General features: G+C 34.1%; 2 protein-coding genes and 1 long non-coding RNA gene across 3 annotated transcripts; 2 read left to right on the top strand and 1 right to left on the bottom strand.

Moving 5' to 3' along the window:
- Window position 1: 1 nt before the first annotated feature.
- On the bottom strand, window positions 2–817 carry LOC130591860 (uncharacterized). The gene is made up of 4 exons (XM_057395803.1): window positions 695–817; window positions 295–615; window positions 113–212; window positions 2–43 (listed from the first exon to the last, which is right to left on the bottom strand). The coding sequence occupies exons 1-4, from the start codon at window positions 775–777 to the stop codon at window positions 2–4; spliced, it is 546 nt and encodes a 181-aa protein (XP_057251786.1). The 5' UTR covers window positions 778–817.
- A 7,962-nt stretch (window positions 818–8,779) lies between these two features.
- LOC125493996 (uncharacterized) lies at window positions 8,780–9,733 on the top strand. Its single transcript, XR_007270349.2, has 2 exons — window positions 8,780–8,959; window positions 9,094–9,733. It is a non-coding gene; the product is annotated as an uncharacterized LOC125493996 (long non-coding RNA).
- A 4,968-nt stretch (window positions 9,734–14,701) lies between these two features.
- LOC104897232 (hypothetical protein) lies at window positions 14,702–15,886 on the top strand. The gene has a single exon (XM_010684066.4). The coding sequence runs from the start codon at window positions 14,851–14,853 to the stop codon at window positions 15,598–15,600; it is 750 nt and encodes a 249-aa protein (XP_010682368.2). The 5' UTR covers window positions 14,702–14,850; the 3' UTR covers window positions 15,601–15,886.
- The last annotated feature ends 7,135 nt before the right edge of the window (window positions 15,887–23,021 follow it).

Here is a 23,021-nt window from a genome sequence, read left to right as displayed (position 1 = left end):
GCTAAAGCAACAGTACATCATCATTTGGTTTGTCTTGAATAACCTATTAAAATAATTCATATGTTAGATACAACTTTGTATCAAGCGAGATTTAATAGTTACACAAACTCACTTTCGATCTAAACCAATCAAGGTATTCTGCTTCATGTTGCACCCACACATCTTCTGCACGTAGAGTAGGTCGAATTTGAAGAATGTGGTCCTCGAAACCCCTTACAATCATAACAATTGTCAATGTCTAATTAAAATAAAAGTTAAATTTGTAAATAGTATGATTAATAACAAGTGTTTTACTTTTCAAATTCTTGTAAGATGCCTGTATTTGCTAACACATATAGGTGTGCACGTTGAAGTTCTGCTTCAGTTAAATATCGTTTTCCACCTGCATTTGACGGCCGACCACAATCAACTCTAAATAGTTCTGGGACATTTTCATCGAGCATCCTATCAACTTCATCAGTGACATTACGACCTAAATCTCGTGTCTTAGTATCCACTCCTTGCTGAAAATAGTTGGAACAGAAGTTTGCAATCTCTTCGCACAAGTACGCATTACAAATAGAACCCTCCACACGAGCCTTGTTACCAATTTTGCGTTTTAAATGATTAAGGAACCTAATAAAGTGGTTATGAAAAGAGTTACATAATTGCGAAGAACAATAAAAAGGATATATGAAAATGAAAGATAAGGTACCTTTCAAAGGGATACATCCAACGGTATTGTACGGGACCACATAGCCTAGCTTCGCGTGGAAGGTGAACCGGTAAGTGTTCCATGGAATTGAAGAATGATGGTGGGAAAATCTTTTCAAGTTTACAAAGGATTCGGCTATGTTCTTTTCCAATCTTTCCATGTCTCTTACTGTGATGGTGGAGCAACACAAATCACGAAAAAAGAGGCTAATCTCAGTAACAGCTTTCCACACATGAACCGGGAGAAACTCCTTTAATGCTATCGTATAATCTTTCCATGAAGACATGACAGTCATGACTTTTCATACTGTGCAGCTTACCGGACTGCATGTCCACACATCTTGTTAAGTCGGAAGCATAACCATCTGGAAATTTTAAATCTCTCACCCAGTTGCATAATACTTTCCTTTGGGCTATGTCCAGTGCGAAAGGCGCTTTTGGTGGAGTTTCTTTTCTGTTCGCATCCTTGGTAACATGAAGTTGAGGCCTTTTACACAATTTAGCAATGTCTTTTCTGGATGCAACAGTGTCTGATGTCTGTTTTTTCACATCCATAATTGTGAAATTAGTTGGTCGAAAAAGTTTTTCTCAATGTGCATGACGTCAAGGTTGTTACGAAGATGGAGAGTTTCCAGTATGGGAGCTCCCAAAGACAGCTTTGTTTGAACCACCCTTTCTCAACTTTTTCAAAGTATTAAGTGCTTCTGGCCCATCTGTAGCCTTTGGCAAGTCTTTAACACAGGACCACAACTCTTCCCCAGACATGATGTGTGGCGGAGACCCTTTTTCAACCTTATTTTGCAAAAAGCTACTTTGTTGTTACGAAAAGGATGATCTAGGGGTAGGAATTGACGGTGACAATCAAACCAAGAAACTTTACCCCATGGTCGAGCCAAAAAGCTTTAGATTTGTCCAAACAGTAAGGACATGCCTTTTTCCCAGCTGTAGCCCAGCCAGATAGCATACCGTACGCAGGAAAATCACTTATTGTCCAAAGAATGGCAGCACGCATATTGAAATTTTGTTTCCGATAAATATCATAAGTTGTTGCTCCAACATCCCATAATTGCTTCAATTCCTCGATTAAGGGTTGCATGTACACATCCAAGTTCCCCTTCGGATTTTTAGGACCAGGAATGAGCAACGAAAGGAACATGAAGGGTTTTTTCATGCACATTGATGGAGGCAAGTTGTACGGGGTTAAGATGACCGGCCTACTGACCCCCAAATTTTCCATGTGGACCAAACCCATCGGTACACAAACCGAGCCGAACATTCCTAGGCTCAGATGCAAATTCGTCAAAGGATCTATCCAAATGCTTCCAAGCTTCACTGTCGCTAGGGTGAGCCATTTTGTCTTCGGCTCTGGATTTTTGGCATGCCATGTCATTTCTTCAGCAACATTTTTTGTTGCATACAACCTTTGCAATCTCGGTGTGATTGGGAAATAAATCAGAACTTTCATTGGAACTAAAGACCCCTTAGAAGTCCTTTTGTATCTGTCGCTATCGCACACTGTACATCTGTCCAAGTGTGCATCAGTTCTCCAAAATAACATACAACCTTTGGGGCACGCATGAATCCTCTCGTGGGAAGCTCTAATCCCTCCAAAATCTTCTTCGTATCGTAAAATGTGTTACTCATGTTGTTGTTGTTAGGTATTGCTTCTTTCATCATAATGAAGCAAACGCATCAACACACCTATGTGGAAATTTACTCACATTTCAGAGATACTATTCTAGATGCCATTTCCAACACAGACATGGAGCTCCCTTCGTACAATGGTTCCTCAGAAGCCTTTAATAGGTCAAAAACACTTTGCTTGAGGATTAGGCTCCTCGTCCATTCCACTAGGCTCTTCAACATTGGACGGTTCTGAGTTATTCCCAAGAGCATCGAAAATCATTTCACGGTATGGATTAGATGGCTCATGTGCGGATCGAGGTAACTCTTCACCATGAGAATACCAATCGTAGTAATCAGGTATAAATCCCTTTCTATACACATGCACTTTAACCGTGTCTGCGTCATGCATACGTCTGTTCTTGCATTTCGGACACGGGCATCTAACTTCATCCAAACCTGGGCTTTCAGGATTTGCTTTGCAAAATTCAATGAATTCATCAACCCCCCTCAAGAACTCGGGCCTCAAGTTACGCCCATTGTCATATCTATCATACATCCACCAACGCTCCTTCCGTTTCATGGTGCCTAATTCTACAATTCTAAATCATTTCAATCACAATAGTCATTAACAACCCACATACGTACAATTCTACAATTCTAAATACATGATGATGCAAACATATTTATTTAAATACTTAAATTAAATTTATAACATTATCCAAACTTTTTCCACGAAAACAAATATGTCAAAAAAATATAAATATTTCAGATAGTGTAACAAATAAAGGAATGTGCAATAAATTAATTATTGTGATAATAATATAGTTTTTAACTTTTATAACATTTAATAAAGAAACCATCATATAAATTATTATGATAATTAATACACTAACTTAAACTTCAAAGTATTATAAACTAATAAATTAAAGCATACCTAGAGGCGGCAGGGCAGTCCAACGGCAAGGACACAATAGAGAGACGACACTGTCTGACGGCAAGGAGACAGTTGAGTGTGGTCACCTACATTCACAAAGCAAATACTCACTTAAACGGAATTAGATAAATGATTCCATCTAAAAAAAATCAATGATTCTCTTTTCCTCTCATGAAATCCACCAACCAAACGAGTCGTAAACTCACAAAACCAATGTAAAATTATACCAATTGAATGACATGAATAGCTTGACAAAAATCAGTCTGAACGGTTTCAGATGGTTTCTTTTTCTTAGTAATCTAAATGTCACAAAATCAGTCTGAGTTACAAACTTACAATCACCTTGATAAAAAAAATGAACTAGAGCTGTGAAAAATCTCCTATGGTTTTTCGATCTATTCATTGGGGATCACATTCATTTTTATATATAGTATCTTGTTGTCATTAAACTCAATGTTTTACTACTAAATGTTACCATTTTAGAATGGTAAAACTAATATATAAAAGAGTAATTCCAATATGAGTACTTAAAAAAGAACTCATTGAGAACATAAAAATGTAACTTAAACATGGGTTTACAATTGATTTATCGTGTCCCTAGTTCATAAAAAAAAAGTTATTGTAAAAACAAAGGGGAAGTAATTAAAATGTGAAAACATTTGCTAAGAACTAGTCAACAGTTTGAATAAGTAAACAACCATACTTCACTCTTGGAATTGATAGTTGAAAAGTCATCTCAGCTTCTTTTTTTTTTTTTCTTTGACAACCTAATCTCAGCTTCTAGTGAAATCAATACTTCCTACATATGATCAACAAGTTGGTCTCCAAAAAGTTTAGAACAACGTCAGTTCGCCTTTGGGTTTCAACCATATCCCAAAACTACTGATCACTACCTGCTAGCCATATTACTACTACATAAATAAGAACTATTGATTATGTGAGTTAGTGCTACAAAGTACAAACTAAATCTACACTACAGATTTAAAGCATTGAAACAATTTAGACCAACATCAACTTCAGAACTTCTTCTCTTCTCTTCACTTCATTATCTCTTTCCTCCTTTAGAAGTGAGAAATTTCGTTTGATCAACTACAATTTCTTATTTCCTCCAACATTTCACCCATTTCCTCCCTAAACTTCTTCCATATGAGGAGTAATACTCTTCTATTCATTCAAATTTCAATTATTAACCATCCTAAAAGCAAAAGTTATATCATTTATGGACAGAACAACTAACAACATAAATTACAACAATAACATGAATTGAACAACCAACATCACAATTTGATCATTCTAATCACGGGTTCAATTTTGTGGGTTTTAGCTTGTTATCAAAAATTACAATAATAAATCAGAGCAGCCAACATCAAATTAAACTCAAACTAACAAACAACAACAAACTTGAGATTGAAGAGGGAAGTTACGGCGGCAGGCGGCAGAGTCAGCGGCGGAAGGGCGGAGTGAATCACGCGGCGGCAGGGTCCCTTCAATCCCAAAAACTCAATTTTTAGGGTAATAGAAATTAAAAAAAAAACATAGAGCTGTAGGAATTACCGCCGGCAAGATGTTTCTGTCGCCGGTGTCAAGTCGTCGTTCGCCGGAATGGACTTCAAGGCAGATCCGCCAGCGATTTTTTTGGAATGTGTGCGTGGGAAAGAGAGCGAAAGAAGTTTCTGAGTGGGAGAAAGAAGTAACCGTCGCCGGTATTTAGTCGCCGGTGTCGAGTCGTCGTTCGCCAGTGTTTAGTCGCAGTTTCGCCGGCTAATGCGTGGGAGTTTTCTTGATGCGTGGGAGGTTGTTTGAGAGAATAATGCTGGGAGGTTGTAACGACTATAATATGAGTGGGAGTTTGGATGGGAGTGGGTTTAAGTCATCCACATCAGCGACGGCTTCACTAAATTCACCGACGGTTTCCAGCCGTCGCCCAAGCCATTCAATTTCTGAAATAAAAAAATTCATATCACCGACGGTTTAACATGATCGTTGATTTTAGCGACCGTTTAAGCCAACGCTGGATTTTAAAAAAACCGTCGGTAGAGACGTCGGCTGTAAACCGTCGCTGATTACATGTTTAACGTCTGTTTTAGTGGCCGTCGCTGCATAGTTGTCGTTGACTGGGCATTTTCTTGTAGTGGGTGTAGAAAAGGATAGTGTTTTTATTCCTAGCTAGTAAACATGCACACCCTCGTATATAAGAGCCTAAGAGGAAATGCAATAGCCAACAAGTACTTGCTTTAATGGTTGAAAAGGCATATCTATCTCTGTACCAAGTACTCCGTTGATCAACTTGTAACGTAAAGATCTCTTTTATATTGATGTAGATATGGCCATATGGGTACAAGTCTAACTCTAAAAAGAAAAAGAAAAATTGAAAGAGGAAAACAATTGTTGCATTGCTTAAGCTTTTTTTAATCATAGACCACCTTTAAAATTAAATCTAAGTTAAGGTCATTAAGCTTTATGCATTTGAAAACTTAAAATATATAATCGACGTAAAATAAGTTAATAGTGGATAGGTTCAAGGTATATATCTATGTGAATCGATAAGTTAAATCAAGACAACAATACTCTATTTAAGTTAATCGTTAACAAGTTATATTCAATTTGAAACTCATGTATCTTAGTCAAATTGAAAGAAATTGATGTTACATTAGATGTATCAACATGTAAGGCGATAAACTATTTCAAGATAATAACAGCAGTTTTCTACTTAAGTTAATCATCTTTAAGTTGCATTCATTTCGGAACGAAAGCATCTAATTCAATTGCAACAAATGTGGAACAATGTAACTTAGCAGATCGATTCAATATAACAATACTCCGTTTAAGTTAGTCGTCTCTAAGTTGAATTTATATTGTAACTCAAAACAACTACTTTGACAGTACCCTAAGTTTAATTCAAGATAATAACAATACCATACTTAAGTTAATCACTTTAAGTTAAATTCATCATGGAACCAAAAACATTTAATTCAGTTGCAACAGATGTAGAACATTGTAACTCAATAGATTAGTTCAACATAACAATGCTCCATAAAAGTTAATCATAACATATAAGGAGGTTTGTTAAATTCTTGTATCATTTTGCACATTAACAATATCTTAATTGATTAAATTTATTGCTTATTAACAAGATCTTGATATGAAGCCTATAAGTATCGATAAGAAAACCTATGGCTTAAACTTCATTGATACAATGATACATAAATATAAGTATACTGTTATACTATATTTCACGTAAATGACTCGATTATTTGCTATATGAGTAAATCTGCCAATTTTTTGGGTTAACAAGTGTCAACAATAAGACATAAGTCAAATTGTAAATGTAATTATTAAGACAATAAGTCCTAAATCATAATATCGGGCCATCGACGATAACCAACTAACTGTTACTGTGTTACGTGTAGAGGTGATCATGGGTCGGGCCGAGACCAAAAAAAATTTGCCCATTGGTCGGGCCGGGCCTAAATTGCGGGCCGGATTTTTGTGTGCAAAGCCCGCTATTTCGGGCCAAAACGGGCCGGGCCAAAAAATAGACTAAAAAGTTATTTTTGGCTTGTCCAAAGCCCGCCAAAGCAAAAAAAAAATACGGGCGGGCCGAAAAATTCTGCCCAAAAACCCGGCCCAAAAACGGGCTGGGCCAAAATGATCACCTCTAGTTACGTGTTACATGTTAGCATTAAATTAATCCCTAATCACCGCGTGTAACATGTTCACATATTTTTGATTTTATAAATTTAGAATAATAATTTCTTAAAAATCAATAATACTAATTTAATTTCGAAAGTTTCTAATTTCTATTAATTTCTAGTAACACTACTAATTTCTAAAGTTACTAAACTAATTTTGTGATATACGATCGACACAGTAGACATTATCTATGGCAACGGACCTCTAGTATTTTTTTTAGGGGCAATTATGTATAGATCAAAATTGGCGCAATTATTCTTTCCCTCCTTATCTTTTCCACGAAAATTTTGAAACTTGAAAAAAAACCTAATTTCTCATAAAACAAGGAAAATAGAAAAGGTTTTGACTGACAGATAACTAATTGGAAAACCCTACGAATATTTGCCAAAAACAATTTCGATCTCCCAAATCTCTCAACTGTGGGAATTGTGATTATCTGCTAATAGGAAGAATTGGTTCAAGATTTCTTTCGATGTTATTTCAAAATTCTTCCAGAATTCACGAATATATGCGAAATTTATCCTCAATGCAGTTATAGTTAGGCGAAATTCCTTCTCAAGAAAACCTAGCAAATAGCGAAATTTTGAACTACCTGTCAAGCTTCAACAGGTAGTCAGGTACGTTCTTCAATTTCAATTGTTATGAGAGTTAAACTGATGACGAATTTTTCAATTTTATGGTTATGGTTTTGTTCCATGGTAATAGGATAATTTGGTGGGTTTTTTTTTCCTTGTTTGATTGAATAGTAGTATAGTGAAAACTTGAATGTTTCAAGTTTGTGAACTGGTTGTAATACTTAATTTTGTGTTTATTATTGGTTGGTGTTTTTTGCTGCTCAGCTGCATTTGGACTTGTATAGTTGTTACAGATACGTTTCCTCTCTTCTTCTTTTTTCATCTACTGTAGTTTTGAACTTGATCCTCTTTTCCCCTCCTATTTTTTTCTACCTTATGTCAACTGCAGTTCTTCATTTTATTTTTAAACAAAGACTTAAACTATAAAGTTAAGTAGTTAGAATTTTAAAAAATCAGAGACATTATAACTCTGAAAGATAAAATTTTAAACAATGCACAAGATTTCCTGGAAATTAGTTAGACAGAAGCATGCACACTTACTGTTTGATGAAATGCGTCAACAAATTTAGTCATTTTTACTGCAGAAATATCAAGCAAACTTCACCAATACAAATTTAGTTATTTTTATTGCAGGAATTTGAGAATTGTTTTTAATTTTGGCAGTATAATGATTTGGGTTCGACACCAGCATCGGTGGCGGAGATGGTGGAGGCAGTGGCGGAGAAAAGAGGGCAGTTGGAGTATTGGGGTGAGTATGGTGTTGCCATGGCTGATACTAGCCAACACACTGATATCTCTACAGATGTTGACACTGATGACAGAGATCAGGTTTGTTTTTATTTACAACTTTAAACTAACAACAAATATACAAACTACAAAATGTAATATCAGTTTTTGTTTCAAGAATAACATGACAAAGGCTATTATGTTTTTATAACTCATGTCTGCATATCAATTTCTATGATTGGTTTCTGGTTTGGAGATGAAGTTATATTGATAAGTTCAGTTTGGTTTAACTGCTGATATTATCTGCTTGATGTTTTGAGTTGTAAGTATATTCTTAGTGAATTTCTTCTTTCATTGGATAAAATTTAGGTTAAGATTGTCTGAGAATAAAGTTTAGCTCCATTTCTCCCGTTACTGAACATGGAAGATAATGGTTGCTAAATGGATTTTGTTTTGTAGTTGACAGTTTTATATATATTTTCGCTTCCCTTTTTACAACTTTAATTTTGGTTTTATGTATCAGACATTTCCATCTTCTCTCTATGATATACTGGAACACTGCCTACCTTTTTACAATTTCCTCAAGTGCTGTCTTAAGCGATCATCTGCTCTTCTAAGTTCACCCGTGCCCCCTCCTAGTCTTCCTGTTTCAGCAAACGAAAAGCTCCTTGCATGGGTTGGTGATGAGATTCTACCTCGTGATAGTGCAAAGGTGTATCTGTATTTTATTTTATTTAATTTGGAAACAGTTGGAGGTTTTGGGATGTTTCTCGATTTAATATAAATTCATCATCTGATGTTTGTGTGCTAACAATCTTGTTCTTATTTTTTTGTCACCTTGTTAAGGTTTCAGTTCTGGACTCAGTAGTACAAGGAGGTGATTCTGTTTGGGAAGGACTACATATCTATAAAGGAAAAATATTTAAGCTTGAGGAGCATCTTTATAGGTCAGTGTGTGATGGAAACTTTCACTTCTTTGATTGATTTTTGTTAGTTGTTTGTAACTATAGTTTACCACATGATGAATATGCTTGATTTTGAGAAGGATTTTCGAGGACTTCCATGGTGAGGTCGGGGGTTCGATTTTGTTGGTCAAGTCGACAGTTCGATTTTGTACGTTGGTGAGGTCGGCGGTCAAATTTTCAGAAGTTCAGACTGTTTTGTTCTTCAGATTTTAGGAGTTTCTTCAGATTTTTTGTTTTTTTTGTTTTGCTTGCACCTATTGCTGTATTGGTTTTCAGAATTTTCCATTGTTTTGTTTTTCAAAATTTTTTTAGGAGGTCGGGATTTTTGTTTTTTTAGGAGTTCTTTCAGAATTTTTTGTTTTGGTTTTCAGATTGTTTTGTTTTTGGTTTTCAGATTTGTTAGGAGTTGTTTCAGATTGTTATTTGTCATTTCTTTTAAGTTTGTTGTATTTTTTGGTAATTATTGTAAGACTATGATGTTTATTGAATATATGAATTTAATGGATAGTTTATTGGAGTTATTTTTGTGTTGTAATTTTTGTTGAGAATTACTGTAATATTTAAATTTCAAAAAAAAAAAAAACTTAAGTAGTTCATTAAATGTCTGAAAAATTATATTCGAACTCAAATTAAAGTATGTGTAAGCTACAAAATTGAAATTTATAAACTTATAGTAGTGAAATTAGTCATTACCTAACCTTGAATTTTTATGGAAGATTCAACTTTCTTCAATTTCTTTTCTCTGATTTTTATAGTAGTGAAATTGTGAAAATTGTCTTTTATGAAAATTCAGTTGATAAGTTCTCAATTTTCTGTTCTCATAAACAATTATTTTCAACGCAATTTAGTTCAGTTCAATTTAATTCAGTTCAGATATTTTAATCTGAAACCAATCTGATTCAACTTGATATAATTCGAATAGTACCTACACCCGACATCTGATATAATCCGAATCCGCCACAATTCGATATTGAAAGATCTGAAATCCGAGTTGCCAGAAAAAAGACTATCCGAAATCAAAATAATATCAACCCGTAACAATCGTCTATACAACAAGATCCGCCAATGTAAATGGGTGAATTTAACATATTTTTTTTAACCTTACATTATTAAATTTTTAATAAAAAAACAGTAGATTATTATTGGAATTTTAATATCTAGAATACACTATTGTTTATTTGTGGAACTTGTGAGTGTGTCGCTATGAAATATTATATGACACTAAATACATGGATTTAGAGACAACTAACTAAATTTGATGCTAAAAAAATTGGCTTTAGAGACAACTAAATTCATGTGACGTTAAATACATCACTTTAGAGACAACTAACTACAGTTTATGCTGAAAAAATAGCTTTAGAGACAACTAAATTCATGTGACACTAAATACATGGCTTTAAAGACAACTAACTACAGTTGATGCTGAAAAGAAATGGCTTTAGAGACAACTAAAGTCATGTAACGCTAAATACATGGCTTTAGAGATAACTAACTACAGTTGATGCTAAAAAAAAGGCTTTAGAGACAACTAAATTCATGTGATGCTAAAATTATGGATTTAGAGACAACCAATATTCATGTGATGCTAAAAACATGATTTTAGAGGCAACCAACATTCATCTGATGCTGAAATGTATCTTTAGAGGCACCAGAATATACTTGACACTAAAAACCATATAATTTAGAGGCAACCATGTTTATGTGATGGTAAAAGGGGTTTTAGAGGCAAGTCGGCCAAATGATGTGCCTCTATAGCCATTTTTTTTGTAGTGGGAGACACTTGAGAGTTTGGGTTGAGCTTGATGGGTTTGTGTTGGGTTGAACATAATGAACCCAAATCGAGTTGACCTGAGTCGATCTTAACAACGAGCTCGAGTCGACCTTAACAACGAGCTCGAGTCAAGTCGAGCTTAACAATGAGGTCGAGTTAAGTCGAGCTAGGAAATTTTGTGCTCGACGAGTTTCGAGTCGAGTCGAGCACGAGTCGATTGATTTTCGAGTCGAGTCAAGCAAACCCCATCTCCCGATCAACTCGCTCGATTAGCACCCCCAAGTCTGATATGCATTTATTCTCGCCCATTAGTTTTTTGTAAATATGCATATATTAAAGAAAGGTCGTAAATGAAAGAAAGTTTTCACAAAATAGAACATAATAGGGAGAAATATAATACTCTAAATACATTTGTAATTGACTAGTCACTGTACTATTCTTTTTTGATGTCTAGGCCAAGTTGCCACCTAATGGAATAAAGGACCATGCACTTTGGTCTTTGGGCCTTGGGGAATGGAAAACACTCATAAGTTTATATTATATAGTACTTGTTCATTCTCGCCCATTAGTTTTTGTAACGTGTAGTTTTTTTTATGACAAGATGATTTAGGTACAGTTGTTCCATAGCGGGATTACTATACTGGTAAATTTTATTATTGGTAAATGAATAACTTTTGGGCTGCATTTGTATACGTCTGATTTAAAAGTCTAAGCACTTAGAAGAAGGGGAAAAAGGTAAGAGAAATCCTCCTTTAAGTTCCCTTTACTTGGTGGAACTCGAACCTCTGATGCCATGACACCAAGTGAGCCAACCCAAACTTGATATATATAATGATATTGGGTGCCATAAACTATGGGTTTTCTCGCGAGTATTATGCTTTAAAGGGGGTGTTTGCCATTTGGTTAAGGAGGGAAAATGAATTAAGAAGATGATAAAAGATATAAAACCCCCCTATATTGCCTAGTATATTACGTTACGACTGAAAGAGGTGATTTAAGCTACATTCAATTGTTTTGTAAAAAAGAAAGCCGAATGTTGCCTTATGTGTCTCTTTAAAAGTTTAAAGTGCCTCCCATTAATGACCATGACTTGGATAACCAAAAATTTAATTAAGGGATGTTGGATAAACGATATTGTGGTTGTTGGTGTTGATCATAGGGTTGTTGATTGGTTGTGGCCTTGGTGGGGGTCATGAGTATTGGTGGCCGTGGATCGTTGCTAGCTCGTGGTGGTGGAGTTGGTTTGGAATGATGTTTATACTTTGTAGTCGTATCTAGTAGGTACGTTAATAATGAAACTTCAGTATAATAGCCCCTTAATTGATTCATATCTAATTGGATGTGGTTGGCCTATGCATCATGCTAATTGCCAAATAACTCATCAGACTTCATGTTTGTGGTGCATAACTCGTTCGATGCACTATATAAATACTTTTCTCTACATTAACATGATTTATTTATCAATATCATATAATTGATTAAAGTAGAGAGAAAACATCATTCCAGTATAGATCCATATCATATAATTGATTAAACTTTTCTCTACATTAACATCTCTCATCTCATACTGGCTAGAAGTTGGGTTCGACAACCCTTACCCTACTTTTTGTTTTCAATATAGATCCATACTCTTCTTATAGCCAATATGGTGTGATTCTACGGATGCTTCGAACGAAAAATAATGTGACTAATATAAAAGATCAAAACTTTGAATGGATAAACTCTATATGTTCCCTCAAGAACTAGAGGATCTCTACCTAACCTCAATTAGGAGATTCACATAAACCACGATTTATGTGTTCTTGGTACGACGACCAAAATCAATGCGAACATGCACTTGACAATCTTTAATCAAAAGCAAACAACTCGATCTATTTTATTAATGATGGCCGAAAATCTTGCTATATAGTACAAGTTCCTAGCTTATTATCTAGTAAAGCTTAAAAGATAAACAAAAATAACTAACAAACTTAGCTATCTTTATCTTAAAGGATAAAGATAAAACCTAACTAGTCTATCTATAACGACACGCCTACTATAAAGATAATTATAAAATAAGACTCCTAATAAGACTCAATGACAAAGGAATTAGACTCCTAAGTATAATAGGATTCCTTCATCACTCAAACACCTAAAATAAAAACTTATAAAGCAAATAAAATACAAGGTCTCCTAACAAAACTAGTACACCTCATAATAATCCTAACACAACTAGGATTGTGCATGTTTTGATACTCCCCATATGTATCACAATACTATATGGAAATATAATACTAATATGTTTGAATGATCTAAGATTAAAAGGTTTACAACCTATATTAACATATATGTATTTTGATTACCTATGTTATGATTTTTGTTTTTTTTTTGTTCAATTATTTTAAATGTATGTAATGCACAATAAAGCTAATGCATGACCTCTAGTGAAGTAAGGAACATATACTTCTTTTTTAAATTCCATCATTCTATTTTTCGCGTTTATTGAGATAATTATTTGAACGTCAATATCTCTAATTGCATATAAGTAAAACTTATGAAAATTATGTAAAGTCCTTGTATCGAGAAAAATCTAACCAAATTTACTTGCTATGTTTTTTTAATATAATAATCCAAGATAAATTTATAAAGTTGGATGATAAATTGTGCTAAAAATAAAATAGGACAATTGAAAAAAAAAAAAACAAAGTTGGTCGGATTGAATTGGACTTTCCCCCAAAAGAGATCGATTTTAGGCCGAAGGATAAGCCAGATCCAAATTTTGGGCGTGAATTTGCGGCCCAAGGCCCCAAATCCCTAATGTTTTAAGATGATAGGAGACTAGGCGTAATACTCAAGAGTCAATAATCTAATTCAAATAAATATTTCCGTATTAATGATGGATTTTCTGTCTCTAGCAAGTTGTAGAACGAAATACTCTCGGAGCTTCTATTAGAGAATCTAAATCATGATCTTGACATACTATAATGATCATATTTTATAACCAAATGCCATTAATAGGACTATTTGTTCAATAATAGTTTATTTATTATGTACACATTAAGGCACTTGCCTATTGCATCAAATAAAAATTAAGGCACTTGCTTGCTTGTATGGCTCTATATTCGTTTCCATAAAAGAAATCTTACGTTCCAATCGAGGAATTTAAGATCCGCAGAAGCTTAATTAGAAAGTTGACATTTAAAGTAATTAATTAATAATAATCAATACTTATTACAATAATTTACGTTAGAAATATCGTAAATATTACAGATAATAAAGAAAATGATAATTTTTTAGGATATATTCGTATATAAAGATATATAATTATCTTATTGAAAATATTTCTTAAATAATATTTTTCCTACTATGATAATATATCTTAACATATTGATATATCCTAAAAATATTATCATATATTTATGATCGCTAATATTCTTAATGAAAAAAACAATTGCGGTGGCTTTTTTTATTGATGCTACCATAAAAAGTCTTCTATTTCAATAATTTACAATTCAGCTTTTGAAACAGAAAAATTATCCTTAACTACTATATAAAACGTACAGTTATCTCACATTCATCTAGTTTTATTTTTCTAAGGTGTAAGTGTAACATAGTTTACCTCTATAATTTCGAATTTCAATTGTTAAAGTAATTTCATACTTACAAGTAATGTTTAATTTTCAAAAAAAAATCATTCAAAAAGAGAGTGAGAATTAAGTGCCACGTGAAGTCTTGCATGAGTATAGATCACCAAGTGTTATAAATCCTCCCTCTTTAATCTCATTAGTTGACTTCCCTCTCTCTCTTCACCCCCATCTTTCTCTCCCCACTTCACCATTCATAGAAAAAACAAAAAAACAAAATTTGAAACAAACACACCATGCAAAAATGAAACCCAACAACCAAACCACAACCTCAAAACTCATCCCTATAATTCTCCGTTACTTCACCATCTCTGTTTTCCTCTTCCTCCCTCTCCTCCTCCTCCTTTTCTCTCTCCAAACAACCCCTTCTTCCACCACCACCACCACCACCACACCAGGTATTCGCATTCGACCAGGTTACGCCTCCTACGAATCCTACATTCAAAAACAACTCAACAAAACACTCAACCCAAAACTACGTCATATTTGGACTACTCGAGATTGGGACCGTAAGATCCGAGTATTCTCTACCTTCTTTTCACACCTCAAAAACTCATCTTTTTTAACCAACTCTTCTAAAGCGCTTTGTATTGGTGCGCGTGTTGGGCAAGAAGTTGAAGCTCTTATTCGAGTTGGTGTTCGAGACTCAATTGGTATCGACCTCGTATCGTGTCCTCCTCTTGTTATCCATGGCGATTTTCACCACCAACCCTTCCCGGATAATACATTCGACTTTGAGTTTACTAATGTGTTTGATCACGCGCTTTATCCGGAGAAATTTGTCGGAGAGATTGAACGGACGTTGAAGCCTGGAGGTGTTTGTGTATTACATGTGGCTATTTCTACGCGCTCTGATAAGTATTCTGCTAATGATTTGATGGGTGTGGATCCGTTAGTGAAACTGTTTAGAGGGTCTCAGTTAATACGGGTCAAAAAGGTTGACGGGTTTGGGTTAGATACTGAGCTTATTTTTCGTAAAAGAAAATTGGGGTAAATACTAAAATTGATTAGAGCAAGTCTTACGTTAAATGTTCTAAGGAATTTTGTTCTGTTACTGATCCGCATTTTACAGTTTTTTTTTTTTTTTTTTTTTTTTTTTTTTTTCTTTACTTCCTTCGCCAAAATTTAGCTTAGGATGAAGCAAAAGGTCATTCATAAGATGAAATCTTGACCATTTATTACTTGTCCCAAATTAGTTGATTTTAAAGCCAAACATGTCATATAAGATCTTACTAGATTTGTATTTATCATTGTCTATTTATATATCCAAGTATTATATACTTCTTTTTTTATGTCTTAATAAAATACAAGTTTTGTGAAGAAGGATCTAATAATTTTTTTTTGTTAAAAAGGACCTAATAAAATATTTTTGATTGTAAATAGGAATAATTTTATGAATTTCCGGCCAAATTTACAATTTACCAGCAATTTTTTTATCCCTAGTTGACTCTTTAATGTTCTGTTTCTATTTTACAACACACAAATCCCTATTGTTTCGTTGCCATTATGTCATCTCATCATCCACTCATCTAAAGAATTTGCATCTCTTATGCCCTGTTTCGGGATGATAGAATTTAGGGCATGTTCTCTTCGGCATAAAACAGCTGACCTGAACTGAACTGAATAGTGATATGTGAGAGTAAAAGTATTTTTCTGAACTGAACTGAACTGAACTAAACTGAAAATAAGCTTGGGAGAACAGACCTTTACAAGCCAAAAACCACCTCCTAGGATTATCCTTTGTCCAGCAAAACATACCTTGGATTTGATGAAGGTTGCAGGATAAGATCGAATAAGTTAATGCTTCCCTTCAATGGAGATTGTGTTATTGGGAGGAAAGTGTGAGAATTCAATATGTTTGGGTCAGTTAAAATAGGAACAGAACATTAAAGAGTCAACTAGGGGTAACAAAAAAGGGTCAATGTCGATAAATGGTAAATTTGGCCGAAAATTCATAAAGTGGTTTCTATTTACAATCAAAAGTATTTTATCAGGTCTTTTTTGACAAAAAAAATTTATTAGGTCCTTCCCTACAAAACTTGTATTTTATTAGGTCCTTTCTGACAAAAATCCCTTTATTTTTTATCAGTTTGTTTAGACTAAATTATCTTTCATTTGTATGTAAGACTTTCCAAAAGACCAACCTTTCTTTTAGACTCGGGTTAATTGGCTAGAACAACACAACATTGGGCTCAAGTGCAAGGACCAACACAATCTTAAACGGGTACAAAGCATAGCACCAACTTAAACACGTGGTGCATAAAATAACATAAATGGCACCAGAACATGGAGATTCCACCGAAGTTAGGGAGGGAGTAATATTTATTGGCGTGTAATCAAATACTTCCTCGATTTCTTTTTATGTGCAACTCTAATTTTGTATTATTTACATATTTCACTTTATAATTATTTAATATCAATATATAAAAGAGAACGTATTGTGTCGGACTCGTCCGACCATAATCTTGGTCGGACGACTTTCAGGTGGTTCCAATTTTTTTTCAGTTAGTCTTCATTTTTTTTCAGGTGGTTCCAATTTTTTTCAGGTAGTCTTCATTTTGTTTTCAGTTAGTCTTCTTTGTTTTTCAGTGGGTTTTTGTGCTTCAGTTAGACTTACTTGGGTTTCAGTTGGTCTTTATTCTTTTTCAGGTAGTCTTCATTTTGTTTCAGTTAGTCCATTATTTCTTTTCAGTTGGCCCATTATTTCTTTCAGTTTGTCCAACTGAAAGAAAAGAAAGTCCAACTGAAGAAAAGAAAGTCTAACTATGAAAGAAAAGAAATTCTAACTGAAAGAAAAGAAAGTCCAACTGAAAGAAAAGAAAGTCCAACTGAAAGAAAAGAAAGTCTAACTGAAAGAAAAGAAAGTCCAACTGAAAGAAAAGAAAGTCCAACTGAAAGAAAACAAAGTCTAACTGAAAGAAAAGAAAGTCCAACTGAAAGAAAACAAAGTCCAACTGAAAAGAAAACAAAACACTAACCTCTACTTTCTCTCACTTTCTCCTTCTTCTTCATTATTAAACAACCCTCATTCCCTTTGGATCATAGTCACCTTATAAATTTTTATCATATAACGCCGGTCCAAGAACTTGCCTATGGAAGGAAGTAGCTTTCACACAATTGAAGATGGTAAGCGCAACTTTGATTCATAACTACAAGTTTCATGTGGTTGATGGACAACATGCTGAACCAGATTTGTCGATCGTACTCCATATGAAGGAACTCATTTCTCCATATGAAGGAAGTAGTTGCTGTTGTTGCTGTTGAACATTAGACTAAAAACGAAGTATGGAGGAACTCATTTCTCTCTCCTCTACAAAAGGCTGCTACCGACTGGATCTTTCTCTCTTAATTCAAGGATATGAAATCTCAAGGAATACGTCCATCGTCGACACAGCAAGGTGGCGGAGGAAGAAGATGAAGAACGAGCAGCGGCGCGGCGGCGGCGGAGGAAGAAGATGAAGAAGGAACAGCGACACCGTTCTCGCGGCTTCGTCCGACGAAATATATTGGGTCAGACGATCTGATCCAATAGTTTCACTATATAAAAATAAAAATAGAATTTGTTACAATAAATTATTTTCATAATATTATTTTTAAAACTTTTACAAATATATAGGGGAAAATCAAAGTGTTGTAAAGAAACACAAGTTATGGTTAAGTTTGTGTCTTAGAGTCTAGAGATCGTAAAAACAAAAGTAGATTTAGCAGTTAATTTAGGATGGAGAAACACTAGAAATAATTGAAAGTACAACGGTCATGGTTTTTGGTTGTTCCTTCGTATACGGTATGCCTTTAGTTAGTCGAGGAGGTTTTCTTTTTGTTTTGTCTAATTTTGTTCTTCGTGAGCCGTTTGTTGGTTAAGGAGAAGTTTTCGGTTTTACGTGATTTTTTTTTTCTTTTTTAGATTCTACTCTTTATTTTAATTGATTGTTCTTTACGTAGGCCAATGGTATGGCAGATTCATAATTACATGTCTTAATGATAAGTGAAAAAAAAGTTAATAGCCATAATGATTTCATTGTTCGTTGCTTTTTTGTTACTCTTATGATTATTACCCAAGTATATAGTTAATATTTTAATCATACTTTATTTGCCTTTAATGACAACTGTACGTGATGTTGGCAAAAGATATATATAAATGATTTTGATAATGAGGTGATTTTCGTTTTCCTTCTTCCACGGAAGAAAGGTAACTTGTCTCATTACAACATTTTCCATAATTGAGCGTTACAATTTTATTTGAAGACAGTCTACTGTCTACACTCCACGCCCACGGTCTACACTATCAAATGACCAATGTAGCTCATGCCCGATGCGGATGCCTCACTTTAGTGATTGTTTAAAATTTACCCTATGTTCCATTTTATAGTTTTCGTTTCATTTTGGGCAGGAAAATTAAAGAAATAATAAATATTATATACTTGTATTGAAAGTTGTGTTTTTTTGAATTATTGTAATAAAAAAATGAAAAAAGATTAAGAACATTAAATGAGTGGGGATGTGAAAAGAGGAGAGAGAAAGTAATTTTTTTTTATATCCAACTAATGAGATCGAAAGAACATTAAATGAGGGTGTCAAAAACTCGTGTGAAAAAGGGAGAGAGAGAGTAAAAAGTAATGTTTAAAATTGGAAATGAGGAAAATAGGAATAATATTTTGGGACACCCAAAATAGAATACGAGAACTATAAAATGGGACGAATGGAGTACATAGGAAGTTTTGTAATTAAATATATTGGGACCGATAAAGTAAAATATTAAAAAGATAAGAATGGAACTATTTTTTTTTTTATCCATATGAGCCACGAAGGCAGTACAAAGTACAAATAAGGGGAGGGGAATTGAAACTTATGACCTATTGTTCACAGCACCTCAATCTTAACCAATGCGTCAAGAAATCCTTGGTATAAAATGGGAACTATGGAAGTATATAAGGTACATGATGATAATAAAAAGAGAGGAATGGAAGTATAGAAATTGTAAATAATACTTCATCCGTTTCTTAATAAGTGCAGCATAGAGAAAGTGGGGGAATACCAAGGAATGTAGAGAAAAAGTTGGGTCCACAATAAAGTAGAGTAATTCAAGTGATGAAACACAAAAGTTGTGGTCCCCTCTTGCTTTTTGGTAACATATTTGTAATAATATTGAGCTTTTTTAACCATTTTGAGCTTGGTTGCACTTATTGTGCCTATTCTAAATAAGGAAAGTGTTGCACTTATTAAGAAACGGAGGTAGTAATAAAAAAGAAAATTTTTCAAATACAAGTTTTTGTAACAAAATAAACTTTTCAAAAAAAAAAAATATGGCAAAAGAGACCTTTAAATTTTTTTCGAAAAATAACCTTGACCTATTTTTCAGCGTTGATCAAGTAATTTTAGCATTAGCTGAGGAAAATCACGTGACTTGCAACTTTTGTGTTTCAACCTCATTTCCTCCATTATCCCAACATATACTGATGGACTCAACACTAGAAAATACTTGGTCAATGACATACTTCTCATAGAAAATACTTTTCTGGTCTTGTATATGGATGGCATACTTCTCATGGGAAATGATAAAACCATGCTTGAATCAGTCAAGGAATGGCTTAAAAGATATTTCTCTATGAAAGATATAGGAGAGGCAGAGTACATATTGGGGATAAAGATCTATAGAGATAGATCTAAAATGTTGATTGAACTTAGGCAAGAGACTTATATTGATAAGGTTCTTGCAAGCTTCATACTGGAAAACTACATGAGAGGATAAGCAACGTTCATACTGAGGATAATATAGCAAATCTTCTGACTAAACCGCTTGCTCAACCTAAGCATGAGTGTCATACTAGGTCAATGGGGCTTAAGCATATGAGAGAATGGCTTTAGATTGTTTACTTCATGTTTACAATTGTAAAGACATTGACTATGCTTTGGATGTTTATCAATAAAAAATCGTTTTTATTTAATTGTTTGGTTTAGTATTAAATAAAATGTCCAAATAATTTGTGGTTTCAAATAGGATTATCGAAAACGTCACTAATACAGAAAAGACGATTTGCGTCGGATGTGAGGCGCCTATTTGCTTCGGACATGGGTCCGACGCCAAAGGCCTCGACGCAAATAGCCCATACATGATCTGCGTCGTATGCTGAACGACGCAGATATATTAGCTATTTGCGTCGCACCGTATATACGGTGCGACGCAAATGACATTATGTGAACAATAAAAAAACGCAGTACCAAAGCATGAATGCTTTAGTACTGCGTAGGAGGAAAAAGAAACCAGACAAATCTCATATCAAAAAAACCAGATCTAACAAACAACAAAAGATGATAATTAAACAAATGAACATTGCATTGTAAAAAATCAAAAATCTAAACGAAAATTATACAACAAAATCTAAACGAAAAAATCTAAACAAATATCAAAAATTAAAAAATCAGATCTAATATACAACAAAATACGAAATTAAAAAACTAAATCTACAATATATACAAAACAAATTACATTATAAAAAAATTAAATAGGTGCGACTAAAAAAAACATTGCAACGGTTCGATGTATTCGAGGGAGACGACTTCGAGAAGAACCAATTCCAGATCTGAAAATTATAGAGTAAATTCTAAATCAGAAAATAAACCCTAAAAATGCCAAAAAGTAAACAAAAAAAAGATATAAAAAATAAAAATAAAAAACGAAAGGATTCGAGTTTTTAATCTTCATTTGCATGAACTAAATTTTTAGTTTTTCAGATCTGAATATGAAAATCAAATTTTCAGATTTGAAAACTAAAAAGAAAATTAGATCTAAAAATGAAAAAACATATCAGATTTAAACATTGAAACAACTTCGAACCTGTCAAAGCGAGAGACTTAGTGTGATTCGCCGGAAACTAGAAAATCATCAGATCGCCGTTTAGTGTGATTCGCATAGGTCGCCGGAAAATAGAAAATAGAAGTCGTCCGTTTAGTTCGCTTGAAACCGTTCGCCGGAAAATAGAAAATAGAAAATAGAAGTCGTCCTTTTTAGTTCGCCGGAAAATAGAAGTCGTCCTTTTGAGAAGGAATGTGAATTTGAGAATTTCAGATCTGAAAAAGGGTAGAGAGAGTTTGAGAATTATGAGAGTTTTGAGAGAAGCGGTTGAGGAGAGAGAGAGAGAGAGGTGCTGAGAATAATTGAGAGAGAGAGTGTGCTAAGAATACCGCGTTAGGGTTTATCAAATAAGAAGGGTAGGTAGTGGGCCTGGCCTCATGGCCTATGTGCGTCGCACACTCAATAGATGCGATGCAAATTAGGTACCTGATTTGCGTCGCACAGACACGGAAACGACGCACATTTGGCTTTTGCAACGCATGTAAAGCAGGTGCGACGCAAATGGGCCATGTTGTGCGTCGCACTCCTCCTACATGCGACGCAAATCCCAACTGTGCGTCGTTTCCGTGTCTGTGCGACGCAAATCATCTATTTTGTACTAGTGCGTTTTGATAATGGAACCCTATAAAGTAAACAAAAATCACAATTTATTTAAAGTCCCTAGTCTAAATCACTAAATTGGACATAAGTGATTTATTTAAAAGACTAGTATATAATTAATTGGTAGCGCGGTTTCGTGGGCTATGACGACTTGAAGATGTCTAATTGATTATATGGATGTATGGTTGATACATTGAGACTTGACCTAATTAGATTCTAAAAGTAGAATCAAAGTACTATATTTAGTAGATTCCTTAGACATGAGTATGTCTTAATAACCACAATATAATTAGTTTAACTTTGACACTGTTAAATTCCGCGCCGTAAAAGTAGGTTATAAAGGCAGTGATCAGGTGGGCTAAGAATTGAGTGGGAGTTATGGTCATACAAGAGTGGATAAGTCCTCCTATTTAAATAGGAATGGTGTTTGAGCCTCTTGATGAGCGAGAACTGAAAAATTGCATGGCCATGCAGAATAGGATTAAAGAATTAATCCTTATTTGAGCAGTTCAAACTCAACGATCAAGGAACATAAATTTGAGAACACCATTGTGTTATCAAATTTGACATTAAGTGACTTAAGGAATTTAACATTGCGCTCTTGTCTTCAGACAAGTGAGAGATTGAAGGAATATGTCCTTAGACATCCCGACAATTACTAAATATAAATAGGAATGTTATTATGAAGATAATAAAGTTAATTATTTTAGTAATCGTATTTTCTTGCTAGAGAATAAGTATGATTAATAGGACAATATTGATTGGGCCTATAACTAAGATAGATTAATCCTATGAGATCACACAGTGTAGTACAAGTTGGACAAAAGTAATCTTAATCCAGTTAGGATTAGGATTGGGCCGATCCAAAAGGAAATAAGAGGAGTTAGTTTTCCTAACTAGCCTAAGACTCTTCTATTATATATAGGATATAATATTAGGTTTTAGGTGATAAGTTAAACAGT

The sequence above is a fragment of the Beta vulgaris genome, chromosome 6 (genome assembly GCF_026745355.1).
Source record: "Beta vulgaris subsp. vulgaris cultivar EL10 chromosome 6, EL10.2, whole genome shotgun sequence".
Taxonomy (NCBI): domain Eukaryota; kingdom Viridiplantae; phylum Streptophyta; class Magnoliopsida; order Caryophyllales; family Amaranthaceae; genus Beta; species Beta vulgaris.
Note: the sequence above shows the minus strand (reverse complement) of the source record. Positions and strands in the feature narration are given on the sequence as shown.